We start from the raw sequence: 21,018 nt of genomic DNA, 5'->3' as shown, positions 1-21,018 counted from the left end.
TGTAGGTACGTGGAGCGAAAGAACTTCCTGGAGAGAGTGGACCAGCGTCAGTTTCAGCTGGAGAAAAGCGTGCGTCTGAACAACATGAAACGGTGACAAGAGGAGAGACACATTCACTGGATTTTTTTTTTTCAGATCTCTGGCCTGTAACAGCCCCTCAAAAACTGGTCTGCCTTCACAATCAACATGTTAGTTCATAGACAGCATCCACACCATCTTTTTCTTCTTCCACAATTCCTTTGTCCAGTATTGCATGTCTTCTTCAACATTAAAGAGAAACCACTCAAGATGTTTGTCTTCTCAAGGACTTTTCCTCAGAAACCCCATTTTACAATCCGCGGAAGTACGTCAGACACACCTAACCATTCAATGAGAGTGACATTAATGAGGAAGAAAACCTCATCAAGATAAGAGTTTTCAGCTTAAACTGAATTATTTTGCATAATTCATATCTTTGTTCTGACTTTGAGGCTTTTCGTAACATAAATGGCCAATATTGCATCCTGTAGTGATACTGTCTATGGATAAGCATTCTGGAACATTGTTCTTTTATTTGATGGTTAAATGGTTCTTTCTGTTTTTTTCCATGTATACTTATTATTACTGTCTTGAAAATTTATTTTGCTAAGAGTGTTTGGTAATTACCCTGCCGTCATTTTAATCGTGTTTCACTGTTTGACAGAAATAAATCATGTCATTTCGTTCGGACACTTTCTTTTTAAATGAACCGTGTCTTGCTGTTAATTACTTTGACCTACTAATTAATGGCTCCACCTCCTCCCTAAGGGTAGGCTTTCCTTTTCCCCATCCTTCTTTGCTAGCTTATGCCCCCCTTGGTGCTCTGCGCTCCACCCCCACCACTGTTTGGACTATTTTTATTTTTTTTATTTTTTTTATACCATCTAGGAAAGGGATCAGCAGGGTTTAAGTCACGCATCTCTGAATCACTAGTGAGTCGAGCATGAATCCTTCCTCTTTTCAAAACTATATGCTAGAACTTTTAATACTGTTTTGAGAAAATATTTTAATACTGTTTTGCCATAAATGGGACAACAAAAATTTGAGTAAGACTTTACTTTTTAAAGAACACTTTTATTTATCAAAGATACATTAAATTGATCAAAAGTGACATTAAAGACATTTATAAATTTAGAAAAGATTTTCTGTTTCAAATAAATGCTGTTCTTTTGAACAGTATTCTGATAAAATATATCATGGTTGCCACAAAAATATTAAGCAGCACAACTGTTTTTAACATTGATAATAATAAGAAATGTTCATTGAGCACTAATTCTAAAAAAAAAAAAAAAAAAAAAAAAAGCAGCATTTTAAATTTAAAATGATTTCTAAAGGGTCATGTGACACTGAAGACTGAAAAAACAGCATTTTAAAATATATTAAAATAGAAAAGTTATTTTAAATTGTAATAAAATTTCACAAAATTTAATAACTGTTTTTACTATTTAATCAAATAAATGCAACATTGGTGAGTGTTTTTTTTTTTTTTAATTACATAACCAAACTTTTGAACAGTAGTGTTTAATTATTTGATAGCATGGGCGGTAACTTGTTCATCCTTTCACTTGAAGATAATGGTGTTGTTTACATAATTCAATCTTCCCTCTCCCTGTGTCTAGGCCTGTGTGGGCACAGAGTTTGTTTACTGCCATTTCCTGCTGCTCTACAAACATTTTGAAAGATGTTCAGTATGTTCCACACATCTATCCAGATTTCTATAATGGCTGACCCCCACAGCAGTCCCCTGCCTCACTGCTGCATTGCTTTTTTCCCAAATGGAGATGAGTCACTGTGCTGTGCTCTGATGTTGTCCTGTGCAGACATCAGACTCTGCAGGTGGGAATTTGAATGATACTGGCATAATTTCCTCACTTAATGTTTTCAATGTTCACTTTGTGTTTCACACCAATAAACTGGCTCATTCTAGACATAAATAAATAACTGTACATACATGAACATACAGAAACAATCAGATCACAGTGCACATGTAATCCGCAGACATGCCATGCATCGTTGTACTCTTAAAGGGTTAGTTCACCCAAAACTGAAAATAATGTCATTTGTTACTCACCCTCATGTCGTTCTACACCCGTAAGGCCTTCAATCATCTTCAAAACACAAATTATGATATTTTTGATTAAATCCGATGGCTCAGTGAGGCCTGCATTCAAAGCAATGACATTTCCTCTCTCAAGATCCATAAAGGTACTAAAAACATATTTAAAACAGTTAATGCGAGTTCAGTAGTTCTACCTTAATATTACAAAGAAACGAGAATACTTTTTGTGCACCAAAAAAAACAAAATAACGATTTTTCCAACAATATAGCGATGGACCGATTTCAAAACACTGCTTCGGAGCTTTACGAATCGAATCAGTGACTCAGATCTCCTATCAAACGGCTAAACTGCTGAAATCACGTGACTTTAGCGCTCCGAGTCACTGATTCGATTCGCAAAGCTCCGAAGCAGTGTTTTATGGATCTTGAGAGAGGAATTGTCATTGCTGTGAATGCAGGCCTCACTGAGCCATTGGATTTAATCAAAAATATCTTAATTTGTGTTCCGAAGATGAATGAAGACCTTACGGGTGTGGAACGACATGAGGGTGAGTAATAAATGACATTATTTTCATTTTTGGGTGAACTAACCCTTTAAGCCCGGACCACACCAAGCCGACGGTCGGCCGTCGGGCAATTTTTGTTCGTCGGCCGACTAAGTTTTCTCAGTGTGTTCCGCGCCGTCGGCTAAAGTTGGTCCTCGTAGGCTTTTTTTCGGCTGATTCGACATGTTGAATCGGCGTCGGAGCTCATCGGTCATTTGATCATTCTGATTGGCTACTGCCACCTGCTGGTACGGAAAGGCATTTCTTCTTACGCAGGCACAGAACGGACGTGCTACTTGGCCGTCGGGTGTCGAGCGTCGGTTTGGTGTGTCAGGGCAACTTTGGACCTAGACGCTGCCGACGTTACTCACCCTCATGTCTTTACAAACCTGTATCACTTTCTTTCTTCTGTGAAACACAAAAGGTGAAATGTCCTGGCCACTCTTTTCAATATGTGACCCGTGCTGGCAAAATGAGTGAAAAATGTCCAATTTGGTTGAAATTGATGTTTTCACAAAAATGGGTTCATTAAAAGGGATAGTTCACCCAAAAATGAAACTTCTGTCATCATTTACTCACCCTCAGGTTGTTCCAAACCTGTATAAATTTCTTTGTTCTTTTGAACATAAAGGAAGATATTTTGAAGAATGTGGGAAACTGAACAATTCTGGGGCACCATTAACTTCCACAGTATTTTTTTTTCCTACTATGGAAGTCAATGGTGCCCCAAAGCGCCCTGGTTACAAATTTTCTTCAAAATATCTTCCTTTGTGTTCAGCAGAACAAAGAAATTCATACAGGTTTGGAACAACCTGAGGGTGAGTAAATGTTGATAGAATTTTCATTTTTGGGTGAACTATCCCTTTAAGCCCTTATCTAGCGATCCCAATGCTCCAAATAGCAATTAAACATCTAAAAGTATCTTTATTTGTACGTTTTCTGTGAGGAGTTCCTTTCCTTTGTCTATGGGTTTTGACTTGGTTTGTGCCAAATTTGGTGGTATTTTAAGGTATGATTGCTAGGTGATTTTGTTTTGGAACCCTCAGAAAACTTAAACTCAGTTTTTCTCAAAATTGACTTTGCTGACTCTATCGACTTCAAACAGGTCTAGCAGTCATTTTTTGTCGGATTCCAACAAACATCATTTTGAAGGTTTTTTAAATAGAGAATGTGAGAAAAACAATGTCATTTTTGACAAGGGCTGCAAAGGCTCAAACATGACAAAAAAAGCAACATATTATTTAATGAAAATCATGATATTCGCCCTAGTTTTCCTTTGTGCTCCATGAGAAAATTTCTTTTCAATGAATCCAGTTCACAAATCCTGAAAGATTTGTTTACAAATTGGACATATTTTCATTCCGTTCCAAGTTCAAGTCACTGACTGTGATTAACTGCTCAATAGAGGGGAACATTATCAATGAATAATGACATAAATTTCAGTCTGTTCTTCACACAATGCTATTGTATAATCTTCAAAAGACTTGTAAAGTATGCATACGAGTTGTATAAAAATAGATTTCATATTTTTACGATGCTTTTGTGTCCTTTTTGAAGCTTGAAAGCCCCTGGTTTAGACCAACCTGAGGGCGAGTATGATGACTGAATTTTCATTTTTGGATGTACTAATCCTTTAAACATGCACATAAAACATATCACTCTTTCCACGGGAATATAGACACACTCTAGGCATAGTGGGAGTTTAGAGAGGTAACAACGCTCATTTTTATTCATGTCCTCCCCCTTCCACTCAAAGTCAATGGTAAGTGTATGGTATTCAGGAGTGGAGAGTAGCCTGTCGTCCTCATCTTTATTCAAATGCACCTGTCCTCTCCTGATTTTCTGATTTTACTTTCTCTCTTGAGTCTGAACACTGCTGTTAGCTCCTAAATAATGCCTTCATCCCTTTCTTTCTTTCAATTTTACCATTTTTTCCACCGCTTTCATCTTGCATTACACTTAGACGTGTTGATGACACAAGTCTGATTTTCCTTGTGCAATTGTCTCTGCCATTATCATTAACTTTGAATTCCACTTCACAAGACTTCTTTCCTTTTCTGTATTTCAAGTATTTCAAGCATCTCTTTCATCTTATCTACCTTCACTTCTTGAGTGATTTCACACTAGTAAAAAACTGATTTATTAGAATTATTTAGGTAGAATGCACTGCGTATAGAGGTTCAGGCATCAGGACAAAATGGATCCAATCAAATGAACCCACAGATCCAATGCTGTTAAAGAGGTGTAGACCCTTAGCAGTGTTCTATATAAAAAGACCTTTATGGAGTTACAGGGCCTTAGGTGTCCACTCGGAATTCCTGTAGCGTATATATAGCGCAAACTTTACCTCCAGGCATGTGTATCTGTCTGTCACCAAGTGCATGACTTCAAACAGGGGCAGAAACCTTAAAAATAGACAGCGCTGTTGAGAGGACAATTATAAACAATCACTGTGATGAGAACCTAAAATAACAGCTGGCTAAAATGTTCCAAATGCCTCTTACCTCCAGGTCACCAGAGTTAAGAGGCGCTTTAAAACACTGCTGGGTATTTACTCCCTTTGTGTAAGCTTCAATAAAATGCTGTCCTCCTTACATTTTCAGTACATTATTTGCTGAACTATATGGCTTGATTTTAAGGTTAGTACGATGTGCTGCATTTTTTTTTATGGCACATTTGCGAACATTCTTGTATTTTTTTTTTTCTTTTTTTTTTCTCCAATTCGTCAATAATGGCTAGGCCTATATGGATTATGCAGGGTTTTTTTTTTGTTGTTGTTGCCATTTTTGGCACTGATTTTGCTGAAAAATATGGGTAAAATGTGTTAAAAAGAAGAGACATCTTCATCTTTGGAACACAGAATAAGATATTTTTGATGAAATCCGTACGCTTTCTGGCCTCTGATAGACTGCAGTGTTATTACCACTTTCAAGGCCCAGAAAGGTAGTAAAGAGTTAGTAAACACAGTGCAGCACTTCCGGGTTCTACGTCAGTATTAGCCGACGCTGTTCATGTGAGCAGCACGACACATGTTGTATTTGAATTTGAACTTACTTTGCAACTGTTAAAAAAGTATGTTCTATATAGTATGAATGGGGGCAGTATGAATGTAATCTGGACGTACTACATCGGCCATGTTGTCACTATCACGTGACCTACCGGCGTCCTCCATTCATAAATCCTCTCCCGTGGCCTCATGGGATAGTAAAGTGTCCATCGAATCTCGCCGTAAGTAGTAGGTCATCATGCGCCTACTGTTTTTCGAATACTATGAATTCGGACATACTCTGTTAGCGTACTATTTTTCGCACACTATATAGCAGAGAAGTGCAAGAGAGACGCAGTGCAGGCGTTCTGATGTAGAACCTGGAAGCGCTGAACATAAACAGCGTAAGAGAATGATACAGAACAGAAGATATAAAGTTGTTCGTTTTGTATTCTCGTCGCTTCATAACATTAAGTAGAATGAACCACTGTTGTCACATGGACTATTTTAACGAGGTCTTTACTACCTTTCTGAGCCTTGAAAGTGGTAATAATGTTGCAGTCTATCTGAGGTCAGAAAGCTATCAGATTTCATCAAAAAATATCTTAATTTGTGTCCTGAAGACGAACAAAGGGTTTGAAATGACATAAGGGTGAATAATTAATGACAGAATTTTTGGTGAACTAACCCTTTAATAAATGAGCAGACGGTGGTGGATGTATAGAACTTGATGAATGAAGGGCGTTCCAAATCTGCAGGTTCTGCTCATGCAGATTCTGTAAGGACTTGCTCATGGCTAATATCAAATTGCAGACCATGAGAGAGAGTTTTTTTTCCTCTGTCTTTGCAGCAAATTCAGCCTTGTAACAGTGGACTGGTTTGGCAGTCCACCAAAAAGATTTCCTTCTGAAGGTCTTCTTTCCTGTATTTTATCCCTCTCAACTTTAGCTAATGTTGGCAAATGAAGGGAGGGAGTGTCATGACACCAATTTAACAGACATTTGAAGATAAGAAGAGGACCTTTGACTTCCTTCATGCAGCTGCCCCGTATAATTAAAAGTCATTCACAGTGCTCATGGCATAGCTGTCAGTGAGAGCATTGGAAATGATACTGCTTGTAAACTAATTGTCCTCCACAACACATACTTCTATCTGCTGTCTGCCAAATAATGCACTGTTTTTTCCTTAAAGGGAGATTTATTAGATGAGAAGATTTTTGGTGTTTAATCTGAACCTTTTTTGAAGACATACTTAATCTTTGTTAGTAACCCCAGAACATCATCCAGCATCAGCTAATTTGAAAGGCTAAACATTTTGTTGGTATCAGCATCTTTTAGCCAATCTACATTATTAATGGTGTTTCTTGTAAAGTCAAATGTTAGAATGTTTGCAGCTGGTTTCATCATGTTAATGGGTAATTGCTACTTTTATAGGACTAAGATATACTTAAACTATATTTTTGTTGTCAAAGAGATATCTGTAGACATTCTCATTTCTGCAGATATGGTAGTTTTTCCAAGCATATGTTCAGCAAATGCTTCAGGATGGATTTGTAGTTTCAGAACATTTCAGACATTTTCCAAAGATAGTTGCCACATTTTTGTTCAACAAAAAAGGGATGTTCACAGTAATAGTGATTTGAGTGACAAAGCATTCATTGTCAGTAGCTGAAGTCACCATGAAATCAAAATGAAAGGGAAAGTTCACCCAAAAAAGAAAATTCAGTCATTTATTACTCAACCTCATATTGTTCCACACCCGTAAGACCTTCATTCATCTTCGGAACACAAATTAAGATATTTTTGATAGATAGTGAGGCCTGCATTGCCAGCAACACCATTTTCTTTTTCAGTGCCCAGAAAGGTAATAACAACTTATTAAAAACAGTGAGTACAGTAATATTAATAAAGCAGTGAGAATACTTTTTGTGTGCCAAAAAAACAACAACAAAATAACGACACTTCAACAACATAGTGATTCATGAAGCTTCGAAGCTTTACAAATCTTTTTGTTTCGAATCAGTTGTTCAGAGTGCCAAAATCATGTGATTTCAGTAAACGAGGCTTCGTTACGTCATAAGTGTTTCAAAATTTCAGTATAATTCACGTGACTTTCACAGTTTGATACGCGCTCTGAACCACTGATTCGAAACAAAAGATTCGTAAAGCTTCGAAGCTTCATGAAGCAGTGTTTTAAAATCGCCCATCACTAGATATTGTTGAATAAAGTCATTATTTTGGTTTTTTTTGGTGCACAAAAAGTATTCTCGTCGCTTTATAATATTATGGTTGAACGACTGTAGTCACATGAACTGTTTTAAATATGTCTTTAGTAGCTTTCTGGGCATTGAAAAAGGAAATGATCTTGCTGGCAATGCAGGCCTCACTGAGCCATCGGATTTTAAAAAATATCAAAAAATATCTTAATATCAATACTCAAAAAATATCTTAATTTGTGTTCTGAAGATGAACGAAGGTCTTACGTGTGTGGAACGACATGAGGGTGACGAATTAATGATAGAATTTTCATTTTTGGGTGAACTCACCCTTTAACAATTATTAGTTTTTATGCAATATTGCAGTTTTTATTATAAACAATTTATCTGTACACATTATTATTATTATTTTTTAATTCATGTGCCCTTGTAATCAAAATAACTTCTCCCACTTGCAGTGACATCTCTTTTCTTCTCTGATGACATGTTCTCCGGCGCAAAGGTGGAACAACTTGTGACTCAAATGAGATACTTTAGGCATTAGTAAATAAAGTCAGCATGAAATGAAAGTCGCAATACTAATTTCTTCCCTATTGTGGTGTATATACAACTGAAAATGTAGGGCGGGGCTTGATTTTGATCTGTCAGGAATTGATTAGATGGTTGTGGTTTGCTATTGCTGTGATCTCCTGTGAGTGACAGGTTGTCCCACCCTTGAGGGATGGGAAGTTATTTTGATTAAATATTATGAGGGCATAATATTTTAGAGCATTTTTTTTTTAAATAATGATGTGCACTGATAAATCATCTATAGCCTAATAAAAGTGGCAATATTCCATTAAAAAAAAAAAGAAAAAAAAAAAGAAAAGAAATGTCCATTTTGATTTCATGGTGAATTTTCTACTCTTTAACCGAATTATGCTAATGATCATTTATGCATTAGCCTATTCATTTGTATAATTGCACGAAGTATTTTTTGTAAGGCACAAAAAGTCGTTTTTCCAGTGAGAAAGAGGGCAGTAAAACATTATATAAAGATCAATAAACAGGTCAGTAGCACGAAAATACAAAGAATGTAAACACGTTTTACCGTTCACAGCGTATAATATAAACCATGCCGTGTTTATCCACAGCGAGGTAACAGGACACTATCCCTTTAAACAGAACTTGATGATTCCATCATAGGGAGAGAGAGAGAGAGAGAGCGAGAGAGAGCGCACGAGCCGTGCTATGAAGTGTCAGTGTACGCTACCGCAATACAGGCAAACCAAAGACAGGTCATTCTTTACTGCACGGGGGGAAAAACGAGTGAAGAAGAGAAGCGTTTTAATCTAAACAACCATTTTATTATCCTGCCCAGCAGCAGATCTCTGGAGAGGAGGGCTGAAACTGCGCAGCGCTGCCCGTGAGAGGTGGAGCGGAGACACATCTGAAACATTCACATTAAACTTCTCACCCCATCGAGGCGCGGATAGCACCTTTACTACAGACAACATGGAATAGAAGGACTCCGAGAGAATCCTAACAACACAAATTGATGTTTTCTGCTGAAAAACCGTTAGAGGGGAAGAAACTGATCCGTTAAAATCAGCATCAAGCTCTGTAGTGGATTGAAAGAAGGAGCTCAAGATGTCTGTACCGGTAAGTTCTTCAATATAACCTCTAATCTGATAAATCGCGATGTGGAAAAGTTACTGAACTGCTTGATAGGAACTTGAATGCATTCTAATGGACACACAGATGTTGGTCTGAAAGAATAGGCAGCTTGCTCTTGGTATATTGCTGTGGTGATGCACACTGTGGTCATTTGCTGCTACAAAGCAGCTGTTCAGGACGGCAGTGGAGCTGAATTTTTGTAGTTCCCTCAAGACAATACACGAGCTGTGTCAAAACCTGAGTGAGCCGTCAACCTCTAAAAGCATTTTGGGCGTCGTAGGCGCGTGCCAATGATGCCCGAAATGGTGCGCGTGCCAATGATGCCCAAAAATGCGGTCTAAATGGGCAGCGCAAGGTTTTGACACACAACCTCGGAGTACATGAGCTGTTCAAAAATAAGTGCGCAAATAGGACGCAGAATTTCCTCATGACAGGTTTCCATACTACTGTACATACCTCACGTTTCTATTCAGGTAATTTTTTATCCTTTTTCTGGAAAAAACACGCTATCATTTTTAGTATTTGAATCAGGATTTATGACATTGTCAAGAATACCTAAAACAACCAACCAAACAACATTGTATTTTTATAAAAAATAACTTTTGAAAAAGTGTTCCATCTCTTTATGAGTGACTTGTATGTAAAGAACCAGTTATGACCTTTCACCTTTGGCTTTTCAACTTGTTGCAGCTTTATTTTATTTTATTTTAGTTTTTTTTTTTGTAAATCATTTATTCAAATTTGACATTTTTTTTTTAAGATTTGTCCAAGTTTGCTATGATAGTGTAAAATGGCCTCCTGGAGCAATGGATTTAATGGATTTGACTGTTCCATATTCGACTGTTCCTGTCACAAATGGGATTAATTTGTGAAATATGCTTTGTGTTACTTGCGTTAACCTGTGGTACAAGAATTGATGAATAGATATTAATAATAATACTGTGCATATTCACAATTAAACATGGTTGACTCTGAGGCAAGATCTGTTTTTGCACCCTGGACCTGTTTCTTCCAAAAGCTCTCCATCGAGTCTCAACCTGTGAGAACTGTGTTCCGCCTCCCTGCTGCTTTTGGCATCTCATTTCGACATATTGCAACAAGATTTAATGTTTGCCCTCACGGCTGAAGTTAAGTGGAAGAAGTCAGTGGATTACAAATAAAGAGCTATGGAGGATGCGCAGCCCTGCAAAACATCATTGCCGATCCCTGTGGGAGGAATGAGGTTAATTTGCATGTCTTGGCAGCTTACCTATTTTCCCACTGCTGTTTTTAGGAGAACTGGCATCTTGATGTTATGAATAAATAATAAAATCACTCCTGGTCTTTGCATCAAAGTGACGAAACAGTCTCTTACTCAGTTTAACTCTTTGTTTAAGTTAACGCTCAATGGCAGTTAGAAAGAATTGCGTTTGTTCAGATTCAGCATCGCATGAGTACTGATGTCCCATGCCATTTTCAACAAACAGAAGCCAGATTGCTGTTTTTGCCCGGGGTGATCGAGCTTGATCACAGCAGCTGTTCTACCAAGAAGACGAGAGTATGGTTTGCTTGTCTTGTGGCTCGTTTTCCACGCAACCGGTGTGATTCCGTTTACCTGAGACCAACAGATGTCACAGAGAAGTGAAAAACAAACGAGTGTAATGGCTTAAAGGGATAGTTCACCCAAAAATGAACATTTTGTCATCATTTACTTACCCTCAAGTTGTTCCAAACCTGTATGAGTTTCTTTCTTCTGTTGAACACAAAAGAAGATATTTTGAAAAAGGTTGTTAACCAGATAGTTGACAGTAGCCATTGACTTTCATAGTATTTTTTTTCCTACTATGGAAGTCAATGGCTACTGTCAACTGTCTGGTTACTAACATTTTTCATAATATCTTCTTTTGTGTTCAACAGAAGAAAGAAACTCATACAGGTTTAGAACAACTTGAGGGTGAGTAAATAATGACAAAATTTTCATTTTGGGGTGAACTGTCCCTTTAAAGCACTTTATTTTAGTGTTTGCAGCCATTTCCATCAGTAGGTTTATTTATTAAAGCTGGGTGTCAATGCAGACTTTTCTATACGATTCAGTTATTCTCGATTTATTTCAGATTGTGATTCTACCCTGATTCATTTGGGCATATTGCAGTTAATATTTCCTTTTTTTTTTAACATTAGAAAGTATGAGAACTTTCTAACTGGTATATACCAAAAATGTTAATATTTGCTCAAACTATGCAGTTCATTTTCTATATATTTAACATATAATCAACACAACCAAAATCTGATCTGTGTATAGAAATTGTATGGCATTTCTTGTGTAAAACTGTTATAGTAACATTATGCAAAATTTATTTAAAATTATAAATTATGGCTTGACATCTTAATTTTTTCCATTATTTTTTTATAGTACACCAACTTTTTTTATCTTATCACATTCAATTCATACTCCAAACACAGGTAAAACATGACTTATTATTTTTACCCAGACTTATTATTTATGCTGTCATATCTATCAATCAGAATGCCTGAGTTGGAATAATTAGTATTATTTATTCATTAATTAGTATTGTTTAAAAACTATTATAGTTTTATTGATATTTTGAATTTGGTTTTATTTTTATATTTTCATTTTTTATGTGTTTTTGTCATTTTTATTAGTTTTTTATTTTAGTTTTAGTAACTTAAATTTCATTTTTCAAGTTTAAGTTTTTCATTTTATATGTAATTTTTATTTTATTTTATTTTATTTCAGTTGCCGAAAATGATTTTTTAGTTAAAAATGTGAAATCATTGTGCCACTGACCCTTTCCCAACATGTGTCCAGACACATCTCTATGCATATTAAATTCTGCAAGCATGTATAGATGCATACATACTTCCTTTAATACATAAATTCATAAGTTCGAGTTCTACACATGCTCAGCTTCATACATATTGATGGGTATTAATGTTTGGCTGTTAACGTCATTTGCCTCGGCTTTAGATCTTTATCCCGTCCCCTGGACGGCTCCCAGAGTGAGCACACACTACGACTGCAAGCCTGTGCTCATTCCACCCTGCCGTCCCTCAGAGTTCTGCCACGAGAGGTTAAATGCGATGCCAGCAGGGAACGAGCTTGCTAGATCACTCTCAGACGCCTGACATTTGGTGCTTGTCATAGATGATACTCCACATACATATTAATAATGTTGGCTTAGGTGAGCTGTCGCATTTCAATCACCCAATAAAGACCTTTTGCTATTTATGCGTTGCCCTGGCAACTACAGGCCACCAGCCTTTCACATATACGAGTTTCATTGGCAGCTTAACTCATAGTAAACAGCGTATAATGCTACACATGCCATGCATGGACAAGCACGACTCCAAAGGCGGATTGCGACATGTGCTTGTGAATACATCTATGAATCCCTCTCTGAAATCACACTATTCATGCTTTTCCTTGCATAGTAAGTGTCTCATCTCATAGACATTCTTGCCTACACGCAGTCACACATCAGCGGCCCCTGCTTTGCCACTCCCGGCAGGCATCTTTATCCGTTTTTAGTAATTAAGGACGGACGTTTTTTCTCAAGTGCACACACACTCTTACACCGGACGCATCTTAATCCAGAAGCCAGCTGACACGCTCATTAGTTTAGTGCCGTCAGCTCAAGAGAAAAATATGAATGCTAGAAGCAGCTGTAGGTGAACACATGATGAATTTGAATGTAAATATTAACGCTTATGTCACCTCAGGAGTCTTTTGACAAACAGCTCTTCATATTCATCTGATGTAAATACCATATGCATCAGTATGCAGTTTATGTGTAGAGTGTGAAAATTCCTCATTCTCGTTTATGTCTTGGTACGTTGCACACGTTTTTGTATAAGAATACAAATGAAGGGGAAATGACATTGTGTTAAAGGCTTTGTGTGTGTGTTTTCAGCAGTATGTTGTCTGTAGTATGGGGTCGGAGAGTTGTATGTAAAATGAAAATTGAATTATGGTGGACACCGCTCACATTCTTCAGCTGATCTTTATCGATCACCACATGCTGCTGTTGATTTGCGTGTTTGTGTAAGCAGAACTCAGTAGTCTATCTATCTATCTATCTGTCTGTCTGTCTGTCTGTCGTTCGTTCTATCGTTCTATGCATGTATCTGTCTGTCTGTCTATCTATCTATCTATCTATCTATCTATTTGTCTATCTGTCTGTCTGTCTGTTGTTTGTTCGTTCTATCGTTCTATGTATATATTGATCTATCTATTTATCTGTCTGTTGTTCTATGTATATATTGTTCTATCTATCTATCTATCTGTCTGTCTGTCTGTCTGTCTGTCTGTCGTTCATTCTATCGTTCTATGTATGTATCTGTCTGTCTGTCTGTCTGTCTATCTATCTATCTATCTATCTATCTATCTATCTATCTATCTATCTATCTATCTATCTATCTATCTGTCTGTCTGTCTGTCTGTCTGTCTGTCTGTCTGTCTGTCTGTCTGTCATTTGTTCGTTCTATCGTTCTATGTATATATTGATCTATCTATCTATCTGTCTGTCGTTCTATGTATATATTCTATCTATCTATCTATCTATCTGTCTGTCTGTCTGTCTGTCTGTCATTTGTTCGTTCTATCGTTCTATGTATATATTGATCTATCTATTTATCTATCTGTCTGTCGTTCTATGTATATATTGTTCTATCTATCTATCTATCTATCTATTTATCTATCTATCTGTCTGTCTGTCGTTCTATGTATATATTGTTCTTTCTTTCTATCTATCTATCTATCTATCTATCTATCTATCTATCTATCTATCTACCTATCTGTCTGTCTGTCGTTCGTTCTATCGTTCTATCTATCTATCTATCTATCTATCTGTCTGTCTGTCTATCATTCTGTCTGTCTATCGTTTTGTCTATCTATCATTTTATCTATCTATTGTATTATCTATCTATCGTTTTATCTATCTTTCTATCAGCGGTTCTACCATTCTCTATCATTCTATTATCTAACGTTGGTTCTTCACTCTTAAAAATAAAGATTCTTTTTCGTCATCTATGGCTCTATGAAGAGCTCCATTAACATCCATGGAACCTTTCCATTCCAGAAAAGGCTCTTTTTAGTGGGAAAAGGTTCTTTAGGTTTTTAAAATGTTCTTCACATTAGGAAAAAATGCTTCTTTTAGGAGCTGTTCACTGAAAGGTTTTTTTGGGGGTACCCAAATTGGTTCAAAATGGCCGTCCTTCTATGGCATTGCTGCAAAAAAACTGTTTGGAACCTTTATTTTTAAGAGTGTTCTGTCCATCCCTGTCTATCCTTCATTCTATTTATCTATTGTTCATTGTATCTTTCTATTGTTCTATTGTTCTCTCAGTCTGTAAGCCCTGTTACCTTTAAACCTTTGCTTTTCTAGTTAAAAATTACAGTTATGTATGTATTTCTTTTCATTCATTTTCATTCTTTAAATTTGAATTGCAATTCCCCATCCTATTTGCTACATATTTGCTTATATATATATATATATTTTTTTTTTTTTTTTTTCATATTACAGAGTAAAGAGTCTCTTTCTGATATAGTGTGGGAAAATAATGCAGCGTGTGGAATTTGTGGTTTCAGTGATAATGTGCAAGTCTGCAGACTGGCAAACAAACAGATCTCTCTAAAAAGATACTCTCTGACTAGTTTGTCTGAATATAGCTTCACATGCTTTTCATCCTTTTTTCCTTCTTCATCTGTTTTTTTCTTAGTCCTTCATCTTTTGTCACTCTAAAGGTTTATATGGCTTCTTTTTGTATTTAATTTTAGTTTCCTTGCTTTTTAACTGTGTGCGTGTGTACGCTTGCTTGCTTTTGTGTTGCAGAGCTCTTTTGCTGTTATATTTACAGCAGCGGGGGACATACTCAGTGTGAAATCCAAGTAGGCCCCTTATGATTTCAAAAGCCGGTGTCGTTTTACTCACCCTGGCGTTGACTGTCCCGCAGACGACCGCTCTCAGCTGGTTGGGAGGACACATGCCGGTCCTCACGGGACCTAAAAGAGTCACAGTAAACATGTCTCCTCTAACCAAGTCACAACTTCCCCCTTTTGACCCCAGGGTGTTTAAAGTGTAACATCTTGTTTTCTGTGTATCAGACAGACAGGACCCTCTCTAGAGTTCTGTTTATGCTGCTGTTTAAGTTGTGTGCATGTGTGTCTACGTGGCTTGGCTGTGCTGAGTTGCTAATGAAACGCAGGGCTTTTTCACCATATGATGATTTGAACTCGGTGTAACCCACTCTTTTGTTCCACTGCCCTGTAAATCTCTTCCGTCAGCATTAGGAGGGGGAGGAGGGGAGAATATGTGTGTGTATGTGCGTCTGTGGATGGAGAATATATTGGGTGTGTATGTAAAATTTGCATGCCTCGTGCTCATGTTTTGTGTTGAGTGATTGTGTTTGTAGACAAAGAGAGAGATGGTGTTGTGCGTATTTGTTTTTCAGCTTGATGGACGCTGGATCCTGATGTGGATCCTCATTATAGTGCAGCTGGAGATAGACAGAAAGAGCGGATGAGCGTAGTTGTGTCTGTGTTTTTGCCACTGCCTGTGCCAAATCGTCCCGTCGCCACCGTCGTAAATCTGATGGCTGATGTGCGAGGTGGTCATATTAATGGAGCACCATCAATCACACCGGGCTGTCTGAGATTAGACTGTATTTGCTTGATGGGATGGGGGAGGGAGCTCTACCTACAAGTGAACCTGACAGAAACATCTGCTTAGACTAGTCCAGTTCAGCTAAAACCAGTCTAGATGAACTCGATCCAGCAGTCCAGTTGAGCTAAATCCAGTATAGTCCAGTTTAGCATGCCCAGTCCAGTTTATCTTATTCCATTTTAGCTAAACCCAGTCAATTCAACTCAGATAAGCCCAGACCAGTCCAGTCCAGCTCATTTAAACCCATTCAGGTCAAGTTTAGTATGCCTGTCTTGTTTGGTTCCTGTTTAGCTAAGAAAAGTCCAATTGTACTCAACTAAGCAGCCCAGCCCAGTCCAGTTTTGCTAAACCTATTCAGGTTCATTTTCGCATGCAGAGTTCAGTCCAGAATAGTTTAGCATGCCCAGTCCAGTTTATCTCAGCTAAGTCAAGCTCAGTCCATTTAGCTAAACCCAGTCAATTCAACTCAGATAAGCCCAGACCAGTCCAGCTCATCTAAACCCAGTCGGGTCCAGTTTAATATGCCTGTCTTGTTTGGTTCCAGTTTAGCTAAGAAAACCCTATTGAAAAAAACAGCATATGCTGGTTAGGAATGTTGCTTAGGACCAGCACCTGGCCACCTTAAACCAGCTCATGACCAGCTAAGGACCAGCATAAACCAGCTCAAACCAGCTGCCATGCTTCAAAACATACCTAACCAGCATATGCTGTTTTTTTTTTTAACAGGGAAATCCAATTGTACTCAGCTAAGCCCAGTCCAGTCCAGTCCAGTTTAGTTAAACCTAGTCAGGTTCAGTTTAGCATGCAGAGTTCAGTCCAGATTAGCTAAAACCAGTCCAGTTTAGCATGCTCTGTCCAGTTTAGCTGTAACTAGTCCAGTTATACTCAGCTAAGCCCAGCCCAGTCCAGTTTAGCTAAACCCAGTCATGTTCAGTTTAGCATGCAGAGTTCAGTCCAGATTAGCTAAGGCCAGTCCAGTTGTACTCAGTACCCAGTCCAGTTAAGCTATAAACCAGTCCAGTTTTTAGCTAAGGCCAGTCCATCTGCAGATTGACCAGCCTCTGAAATGCAGCTTGTGGCTTGGCAGTGATGAATGATTAAGTGAAAGGGTGAGGTAGAGAGCAGGAGCCAGGGAAAGGGGGATGGAAGAGAAAGAGACACAGATGAGACAAGTGTAACAGCCACTGGAGAGCCAGAAAATTATATGAAAATTATAAGAAGAAACACAAGACTGCAATGAAAGAGAAGCAGGGTGGCAGTGACAGACACAGAGAGATGAAGAAGACATGAGGAAAGAAAGACACCACAAGAAGCCTGGGAAAAGATAGGAAGAATAAAGAAAATGCTTTATGTTGACCATCCATTTGTATCTTATGAGACCACCATCCCATCAATGTTTGACAAGCTTGACTAAATCTGTTTCCCAACTGTGTGTTTCTCTGTTGAGAAGAGTTAGGAAGTTGTCATTTGACCTATCCAATAATATTTTGTAGTGTTATTTATATACCATTACAGTATTTATTAATAGTTTTCATTTTAGTTAACAGTAATAACACTGGTCCTGTCCTTATGAACCTCTCCACAGGGCATGAGTATGACATCATCAGCATCCGCCTGTGTTTTAATGAACCTTCCTGTCTGGATCCTCATTAAGGATGGGAGAGTGTAGAGTACCTCAATCACATCCTCTCAGCCATGTGTGTGTGTATGTGTGTCCGTATGAGAGTGTATGTGAAATATCATATTGTATATGCACATGGGAACTCTCAATGCTAATGAGCATGCTTGAGTGAGTGTTTGGCGCTGACATGCGAGTGTATGCCTCTTATTTGATGTGCCTAAGCCACACTGCAGCAGCATGAAAAGGCTGTAATCTTTAGCTGAAGTCCCGCTAATCCACGTGAAGGTTACTGCCGCACTGTACATTGCATTCCCTAAATTAAAGCAACAGTGTCCAGGATGTATGCGTTGGAATGCAGCAACTCAATTTCATAATTGATGGATCAAGCAGATTAATCATCTTCACAATGTATTAACTATATTCCATGTTTCTACATCCGACCTTTGGGACTATTCAGGGTCATTTAGTGGCATGCAATGTACAGTGTATTGTGTACTTGAAGATATTATAATCAGGGTCCTTTGGATAAACAGCTAACGTAATGCATAATTAATGTAATTTATTTCACTCTGGCGCTGGAATAGATTATGGTGCCCTCTTTGATTCAGCTTGACCTCCACCATCACCTTTGCATGGTCTTCCTTGAGGAAGCGTCTCATTGGAAGTCGCCACGGATGTGTTCTTGCTCCTGTTGACCTTTTCGATGATGGGAACTTGTGAGGTGTGATTGGGGATTTAGGGAGCTAGAGCACGAGACAGAAAGGTGAGAGAGAGAGGAGGTGATGGGAAAAAGCGAGACAAAACGAGAGACAGTTTTGAAGTGGGTGACTCCATTTCACACAGCTGCTATATTGTGACCTTTCTGCAGACCGTTGTCCCTCTCCTTCATCAAGGCAGTGTGCCGGATTTAAGTTGCATCAGCAGCATGGTACTAACCTAATGTTGCATCTTCCATTTTTCCGCTAGATGGGCGACCTTTAAGCCGCTTGTTGCCTTTTTAATGCCGATGCCAGTGGGCCATGGTTTGCAGAAGGATAACAAAGGGACGTTGCACGTTATTACTGCAGCTTTACGGTAAAAAAAAAAAAAGTCATTTGTGGGCAACAAAGAAGCATGATGTGAAAGAAAATTGATTTTGAAGATTGGCTTTCGATCTCTCGTAGGAATTTGCAGATCTTGGTTTCGTAGAGTGGCCGGTGACAGCTGGGATCTTGCTTTTGTACCACTGTTTGGATATTATCATTGGTTCCTTAATCACAGTCCCATTACAGCTCACATATAGTACATTGCCAAACACAGCACATTTATAATATTCACTTCCTCTCTGATTTGAAAGACAATGTATGTATGTTTCCACTTTTATGATCAACAATGAGCATGTTTACATGCACACCAGTGCACTGATAACTCACAAAAAACAGCTTATTGAAGTAACCCATTGTCCAGGTTTACATGCAAACCAATAACCCGATAACGCAAGTAAACCGCATGTACAACACTTTATTAAAATCAGATTATTTCCCGGTAGTGACGTCAAAATTTAATAATCTGACTCCGAGTATTTCACATGTTATGTCGATTGTGATGTTAAATAAAGCATTAAAAACCAAAGAAGAGTATTGCAACATGTCAGCGGGAAACTTATGGCTCATATATTATCCTCTCATGCAGTTACAGATGCAGCATTTTGACTGTATTTCTTCTGCTGCTCAAGGTGAGAGCACTTTTATCATTTTTTGGTCAAGAAAGAGTCTGAGTTTGCGATGTATTTCCTCTTCCCTTACTGCAAAATGCTTGCTTTGTCTGGATGTGCTTAAATCCGCAGTAAGGACGAGTTCCTGTCAAATATCATACATTACATGCTGGGCGAAATCGCCGTAAGGGGCAAAAATCTATCTGTGGCAATCGGTTTATGCTTAAGCTGTTTATGACCTTACTCCGATAAAGGAAAATGGGTTAATGTGTTTACTACATGATTGCGTGCATTGTCGACTTATTAAGCATAATCGGGTTAAGAACGTGCATGTTAACGCACTCAATTTGACATCTATAGAAACCCGTTTCTGCCTCAGAGTAAAGAAATAGTATCTGCAACTATAATACAATTTCAACTTCATTGCATCTTTAAATCTCTTGGTTGTCAGTAGAGCAGCACGTTTAATCGTTAAAAGATCTCAATTCAAACACCCATGCTCAGAGTCCTGCACGCGGGTGGGTACCGATGGGTGACCCGCCAAATTTTATGTAACGGGTGAAATAATATTTACGTGTTGTGTGTGGTGCAATTCGGACATGCAGTAGGCACGGGCGGACTGCGGGTCCAATAGCCAAGACTATTCCAACTCAATTCGGTGCATTTGACAGCTGCTTTCAATGGTCCCATGCTTATTTGTGTTCACGCTTTGTCTGAAGACCGTTAAAGGCTTACAGCACGATATGCAGCGCTAAGCATTGTAGCCAATCGCACTGCATCTGATTGAAATATAGTGATTATGTTAAAGGGAGCGCGCTTTGCTCGCTTTGTGTATTTAATATAGGCTATTCACAATTTGAATTAAAGTTTTAGAAAAATTTTCGCGCTGCTACAAAAAGGACCAGAGGACAGGTAAACACTGCTCAGTTTCAGAAGAGACAACTGCGTTTCTGCTAAAATATTTAGGCTACTAGCTTTAAGCTTACAGTTAAAAATAGGCCTACTAAAACATTATTTGTTCTTTGTGTTGTTTAATGAAATGTTTAATTAAATGCAGCGACATTGAATGCCTATTGTTGGTTTTATTGCTTGTGCTAGGCTACATGTGAATTATTTTTGTCCAGCCTACCTCATGTAGAAGATTTAATGCGGGTGCGGGTCGGGTCGCGGTTTTTATGTCAAATGGGTCCGGTCGGGTACGGGCTAAAATTAGTGTTTTTGTCGGATACCGGGTCGGGTGTGGTGTTAATAACTGCGGGGGCGGGGCGGGTGCGGGTTTATCAAACAGGACCCGTGCAGGACTCTGCCCATGCGATCTTATTCCTAAATGGCTATGTCTATTAAACCAATTTAATAGACGATTACAGCGATTTCAGCGAACATTCAAATCTGTGTTGTTACTGCCGCTGACCCAAAGAGAGCAGTTGTTAAGTTTAGGTATGAAACAGCTTCACAAACAGTCTTTTCAACCACACAAACACAGTATCATTATTCCTGTTGTTACAATGATTGAAATTATCACAAAAGTACTGGGATAAAAGTTTGTAATTCGTATATAAACAC

The 21,018-nt window shown here is 38.2% G+C and overlaps 2 protein-coding genes across 2 annotated transcripts in view; both read left to right on the top strand.

The window, feature by feature from the left end:
* cfdp1 (craniofacial development protein 1) overlaps positions 1–723 on the top strand; it is a 33,388-nt gene extending 32,665 nt beyond the window's left edge. Inside the window, exon 7 of the mRNA XM_051870399.1 lies at positions 6–723. Within this exon, the coding sequence (XP_051726359.1) occupies positions 6–96 (91 nt within the window). The 3' untranslated portion in view covers positions 97–723. The remainder of the gene's footprint in view (positions 1–5) is intronic.
* An 8,307-nt stretch (positions 724–9,030) lies between these two features.
* bcar1 (BCAR1 scaffold protein, Cas family member) overlaps positions 9,031–21,018 on the top strand; it is a 101,164-nt gene continuing 89,176 nt past the window's right edge. Inside the window, exon 1 of the mRNA XM_051870042.1 lies at positions 9,031–9,464. Within this exon, the coding sequence (XP_051726002.1) occupies positions 9,453–9,464 (12 nt within the window). The 5' untranslated portion in view covers positions 9,031–9,452. The remainder of the gene's footprint in view (positions 9,465–21,018) is intronic.

Source organism: Ctenopharyngodon idella, chromosome 18 (assembly GCF_019924925.1).
Source record: "Ctenopharyngodon idella isolate HZGC_01 chromosome 18, HZGC01, whole genome shotgun sequence".
Lineage (NCBI taxonomy): Eukaryota > Metazoa > Chordata > Actinopteri > Cypriniformes > Xenocyprididae > Ctenopharyngodon > Ctenopharyngodon idella.
The sequence above is the reverse complement of the archived record's forward strand: the minus strand, read 5'-3'. Positions and strand labels throughout refer to the sequence as shown.